Below are 6,886 nucleotides of genomic sequence, written 5' to 3' on the forward strand. Positions count from 1 at the left end.
TGTGAGTTTCTCTGTGAATTTTCAGACCTTTTGTCTGACTTAGTGCTTAGCTTAGATAAGATAATTATAGTGGGCGATTTTAACATCCACATAGATGCTGAGAATGACAGCCTCAACACTGCATTTAATCTATTATTAGACTCTATTGGCTTTGCTCAAAAAGTAAATGAGTCCCCCACCACTTTAATCATATCTTAGATCTTGTTCTGACTTATGGTATGGAAATTGAAGACTTAACAGTATTCCCTGAAAACTCCCTTCTGTCTGATCATTTCTTAATAACATTTACATTTACTCTGATGGACTACCCAGCAGTAGGGAATAAGTTTCATTACACTAGAAGTCTTTCAGAAAGCGCTGTAACTAGGTTTAAGGATATGATTCCTTCTTTATGTTCTCTAATGCCATATACTTGACCCAGCTATCTTAGCTAATTATAGGCCAATCTCCAACCTTCCTTTTCTCTCAGAAATTCTTGAAAGGGTAGTTGTAAAACAGCTAACTGATCATCTGCAGAGGAATGGTCTATTTGAAGAGTTTCAGTCAGGTTTTAGAATTCATCATAGTACAGAAACAGCATTAGTGAAGGTTACAAATGATCTTCTTATGGCCTCGGACAGTGGACTCATCTCTGTGCTTGTTCTGTTAGACCTCAGTGCTGCTTTTGATACTGTTGACCATAAAATTTTATTACAGAGATTAGAGCATGCCATAGGTATTAAAGGCACTGCGCTGCGGTGGTTTGAATCATATTTGTCTAATAGATTACAATTTGTTCATGTAAATGGGGAATCTTCTTCACAGACTAAAGTTAATTATGGAGTTCCACAAGGTTCTGTGCTAGGACCAATTTTATTCACTTTATACATGCTTCCCTTAGGCAGTATTATTAGACGGTATTGCTTAAATTTTCATTGTTACGCAGATGATACCCAGCTTTATCTATCCATGAAGCCAGAGGACACACACCAATTAGCTAAACTGCAGGATTGTCTTACAGACATAAGACATGGATGACCTCTAATTTCCTGCTTTTAACTCAGATAAAACTGAAGTTATTGTACTTGGCCCCACAAATCTTAGAAACATGGTGTCTAACCAGATCCTTACTCTGGATGGCATTACCCTGACCTCTAGTAATACTGTGAGAAATCTTGGAGTCATTTTGATCAGGATATGTCATTCAAAGCGCATATTAAACAAATATGTAGGACTGCTTTTTTGCATTTACGCAATATCTCTAAAATCAGAAAGGTCTTGTCTCAGAGTGATGCTGAAAAACTAATTCATGCATTTATTTCCTCTAGGCTGGACTATTGTAATTCATTATTATCAGGTTGTCCTAAAAGTTCCCTAAAAAGCCTTCAGTTAATTCAAAATGCTGCAGCTAGAGTACTGACGGGGTCTAGAAGGAGAGAGCATATCTCACCCATATTGGCCTCTCTTCATTGGCTTCCTGTTAATTCTAGAATAGAATTTAAAATTCTTCTTATAAGGTTTTGAATAATCAGGTCCCATCTTATCTTAGGGACCTCGTAGTACCATATCACCCCAATAGAGCGCTTCGCTCTCAGACTGCAGGCTTACTTGTAGTTCCTAGGGTTTGTAAGAGTAGAATGGGAGGCAGAGCCTTCAGCTTTCAGGCTCCTCTCCTGTGGAACCAGCTCCCAATTCAGATCAGGGAGACAGACACCCTCTCTACTTTTAAGATTAGGCTTAAAACTTTCCTTTTTGCTAAAGCTTATAGTTAGGGCTGGATCAGGTGACCCTGAACCATCCCTTAGTTATGCTGCTATAGACGTAGACTGCTGGGGGGTTCCATGATGCACTGTTTCTTTCTCTTTTTGCTCTGTATGCACCACTCTGCATTTAATCATTAGTGATCGATCTCTGCTCCCCTCCACAGCATGTCTTTTTCCTGGTTCTCTCCCTCAGCCACAACCAGTCCCAGCAGAAGACTGCCCCTCCCTGAGCCTGGTTCTGCTGGAGGTTTCTTCCTGTTAAAAGGGAGTTTTTCCTTCCCACTGTAGCCAAGTACTTGCTCACAGGGGGTCGTTTTGACCGTTGGGGTTTTACATAATTATTGTATGGCCTTGCCTTACAATATAAAGCGCCTTGGGGCAACTGTTTGTTGTGATTTGGCGCTATATAAAAAAATTGATTGATTGATTGATTGATAAATGACTGATATCTTTCACCGTCAGCACCGGCTTGTGCAGCCATTTTCCTTCAAGGACGCGTTGCAGCGGTGCAACGCTACAAGCTAATGGATCTTGAATGTTCCAAACGAGTGGGTCCTCACGGCGGAGCGTGGTAGGCCCTGATTACACAAGTGACAGCGTGGACATCCACCAGAATTACTCTCATTGTTCTGCTGGAGTCAGAGGAACAGGGCGGGCTGGCGGGATGAATCGCTCTTTATCGAGTCCATCAAGCGAGTCCGGCGAGTGTGCAGCAAGAACGGAGTCTCCTTGAAGAGCTGGAGGAGAGCCGCTGAATACAGCTTTAAAAGACCCAACCTCATCAGGCCTCCAGAGACCCGCTAGACCCAGATCAGCCGGATGCAGACCAACGTGGTTTCAGCAACCATACCCGAGACAGAACCATACCCGAGACAGGACCATACCGGGGAGACAGGACCTTACCCGAGACAGAACCATACCCGAGACAGGACCTTACCCGAGACAGGACCATACCCGAGACAGAACCATACCCGAGACAGGGCCATACCCGAGACAGGGCCTTACCCGAGACAGAACCATACCCGAGACAGGGCCATACCCGAGACAGGGCCTTACCCGAGACAGGGCCTTACCCGAGACAGAACCATACCCGAGACAGGGCCTTACCCGAGACAGGGCCTTACCCGAGACAGGACCATACCCGAGACAGGGCCTTACCCGAGACAGGGCCTTACCCGAGACAGGATCATACCTGAGACAGGGCCTTACCCGAGACAGGGCCTTACCCGAGACAGGATCATACCCGAGACAGGGCCTTACCCGAGACAGGATCATACCCGAGACAGGATCATACCCGAGACAGGGCCTTACCCGAGACAGGATCATACCCGAGACAGGACCATACCGGAGACAGGACCTTACCCGAGACAGGACCATACCCCAGACAGGACCTTACCCGAGACAGAACCATACCGAGACAGGGCCTTACCTGAAACAGGGCCTTACCCGAGACAGGATCATACCCGAGACAGGATCATACCCGAGACAGGATCATACCCGAGACAGAACCATACCCGAGACAGAACCTTACCCGAGACAGGGCCTTACCCGAGACAGGGCCTTACCCGAGACAGAACCATACCCGAGACAGAACCATACCCGAGACAGGGCCTTACCCGAGACAGGGCCTTACCCGAGACAGGATCACACCCGAGACAGGGCCTTACCCAAGACAGGATCATACCCGAGACAGGACCATACCTGAGATAGGACCTTACCCGAGACAGGACCTTACCCGAGACAGGGCCTTACCTGAAACAGGACCATACCCGAGACAGGGCCTTACCCGAGACAGGGCCTTACCCGAGATAGGACCTTACCTGAGACAGGACCATACCCGAGATAGGACCTTACCTGAGACAGGGCCTTACCCGAAACAGGACCATACCCGAGATAGGACCTTACCCGAGACAGGGCCTTACTTGAGACAGGACCTGTCAACACACCTGAAAATTAAAACCTTTATCATACTATTCCCTGTGATTTGTAAGGTAGGGTTAGGGTAAGGTGGGTTAATGTTCATCAGAGGGTGCACAAAACATCCTCACGAACTTGAAAACCGCTCCATGACCTGTTAAACTTGGGAGTCTGATGGATCCAGGTGAGAACCAGTGAACCTCCTGTTTTGGGCCATTTGATATCTTGTCACTCACAGTGACTGTAACATAAAGACAGACAGCTGCTTGTGACATCTTTTTTCTAATTGCAGAATCCTGGTGGCCACTAGAGGCCACTGCATCTTGCATTGCAGTACAAGAAATATAAATTAGTGGTGCAGCTTAGCTAAAATTTCCATAGAAATTGTTCATTTTGTGATAAAAGCATGGAATTTGGCACAAACATTCTAAAGGAACTAATGTTTGTTTTCAAACATGGAGCCACCTTGGAGCTGACCTCTAATGAGCTTCAGGGGTCAATAAAGAATTACACAGGGATCAAAATTTAAAAATGCTCCAATCATGTTGAAAACTATACCACATTATCAGTCTGATCATAATGATGCCAACTATCATTAGATAGATAGTCCAAGACTTGGACTATCTATGACTGAATGTTCTGGAGTTATGGGGTAAAAACACCAAAAGTGGTGACAAAGGTCAGTTTCAGTTTGTACAGGGGTCAAACGTTAAAGTTGCTCCAATCATGTTGAAAACTATACCACATTATCACTCTGATCATAACGATGCCAACTATCATTAGATAGATAGTCCAAGACTTGGACTATCTATGACTGAATGTTCTGGAGTTATGGGGTAAAAACACCAAAAGTGGTGACAAAGGTCAGTTTCAGTTTGTACAGGGGTCAAACGTTAAAGTTGCTCCAATCATGTTGAAAACTATACCACATTATCACTCTGATCATAACGATGCCAACTATCATTAGATAGATAGTCCAAGACTTGGACTATCTATGACTGAATGTTCTGGAGTTATGGGGTAAAAACACCAAAAGTGGTGACAAAGGTCAGTTTCAGTTTGTACAGGGGTCAAACGTTAAAGTTGCTCCAATTTTGGTAAAAAATTATGCAAATTATTGGTTGAGTTAGTAGGTTTTTAAATAGGAATAGTTTGCACCATGTGTCATGCTTAGTTATCATGTTATGGGGTAACATATGTCACATGTCATAGAATCCAATGGATGTGGATCTTGTTTGACCTTTACTTTGGAGACCAAACATTCATCACAGTCAAAACTATTCCATTTATTAATCCTTTTATTTCAACCAATAATTTGCATCACTTTTTACTAAATTGGAGCAACTTTAACTTTTGACCCCTGTACAAAATGAAACTGATCTTTGTCACCATTTTTGACGTTTTTACCCCATAACTCCAGAACATTCAGTCATAGATAGTCCAAACTATACCTTTTTAGAATCGTTATGATGAGACAAATAATGTGGTATAGTTTTCAACATGATTGGAGCATTTTTAAATTTTGACCCCTGTGTAATTCTTTATTGACCCCTGTAGCTCATTAGAGGTCAGCTCCAGGATGGCTCCATGTGTGAAAATAAACATTAGTTCCTTTAGAATGTTTGTGCCAAATTCCATGCTTTAATCACAAACTGAACAATTGTTTTGCTGTGCCGCTCCACTAAATCATGAGTTTTAATTCCTGACGTTTCTGAGACATGAATATGGTTTTGCTTTATTGGGAAGAATGAATGAATGAACGAATTACTATTTTTTTTTTATTTGGCACACAGATGAATAAGAAAAAACTCATAAAAAGAACAATTTAACAGTGAACCCGTGTGGCCCATAGGGTGAAGGCAGAAGCAAAGCTTAAAAATACCCTCCCCTTATAGCATAAAAAATGAAGAATGTATATATATACACTCATAACAATACAAAATAGAAATGTGCATGAACAGTATAACTTAATCAATGCACTAAAATATCAAACACAACCAAAGAAACAATAGTGCATGATCCCAAAAACAGTAAGTGTTGTGTGGGCCGCTGAAGAGGAGGTACTGCTGGCCCACCACCACAAGATGGCGCCCTGCTTGAAGTGCGGGCTTCAAGCACGAGAGGGTGTCGGAGCGACCAGGAGTGACAGCTGTCACTCATCATCCGTACCAGCTGTCACTCATCCACTACTCATCACCACCACCATAAAGGCCGGACTGCAACTCCACCTCCCCGCCGAGAAATCAGCTACCATTCAGGTAATTTTCTCTGCTGACTCAAAACATTGAGTGATAACCTGAACTTCTTTGCAGCCGTTTTCCTGTGGTGTGTCCTTATCTGTGGGATTGGCGTTTGGTGTGATCAGCGACGGCTTCGCTTCACACCCCAACCAGATAAGTGGTTATCTCAGGAGCTGCACGAGTGTGTGATTGGAGGTGGAGGTTCTCCCTCCTTTACTGAATACAGACTGTGGGATTACTGAGTGTGCGACCTCACACTCATCTGGACTGTCTCTGTTCTCTGCCAGCAGTACCGGGTCTGACTGCTGAAGACAGCGGCCACCTGGGGCGCAGGGCTTGGCGGCTCCGGTGTTCTTCAGCTCCGTTGGCGGTGGAAGCTGTGTGGATCCGGCTTTTCTCTCGCCAGGCGTCTTCTATCGTCGAGCCTGCCCACACGTCACCTGGTGTATGATTGACAGTCACTGTATTGTTATTGTCTGTACATCGTTGTGTGATTCACAACATTAAATTGTTACTTTTTGGCTTATCCATTGTCCGTTCATTAACGCCCCCTGTTGTGGGTCCGTGTCACGACACTTTCACAACAAACAAGATCTGTAAACCTAATTCTTCAAACTATAATGAGTAATTTTATTATTTTTGTAAAGCCTTTTAAAGCCAACTAAGGTACCAAGTAATTTAATATTGTCAGGACAGTTATTCCAAATAGTAACACCTTTAATGGAAACACAATGACTTTTTATGGTAGTTCAGATCTTATTTTTCAAAAATTAATGTTCCTCTCAAATTATATCTGGAGTCCCTTATTTTAAACAGATCCTGGACATGGGAGGTGGTGGAGTAACAACTTGGACGTTGGACTGGGACGCCAGCAATTCGGGTTTGCTTCCCAATTGCAGCCACACTCCCACCTGGCACTCTTAACAACAGTGCTGGGGAGGAGTGAGAGACCTGTGCCGTGGGCCCTTCTGGAAATAAGTCCTTTGT

General features: G+C 43.9%; 1 protein-coding gene across 1 annotated transcript; it reads left to right on the forward strand.

Moving 5' to 3' along the window:
• The first annotated feature begins 2,561 nt into the window (after positions 1–2,561).
• LOC117503531 (pleckstrin homology domain-containing family G member 2-like) lies at positions 2,562–3,452 on the forward strand. The gene has a single exon (XM_034162792.1). The coding sequence runs from the start codon at positions 2,562–2,564 to the stop codon at positions 3,450–3,452; it is 891 nt and encodes a 296-aa protein (XP_034018683.1).
• Positions 3,453–6,886: the final 3,434 nt, after the last annotated feature.

This window comes from Thalassophryne amazonica, chromosome 21, assembly GCF_902500255.1.
Source record: "Thalassophryne amazonica chromosome 21, fThaAma1.1, whole genome shotgun sequence".
Taxonomy (NCBI): Eukaryota; Metazoa; Chordata; class Actinopteri; order Batrachoidiformes; family Batrachoididae; genus Thalassophryne; species Thalassophryne amazonica.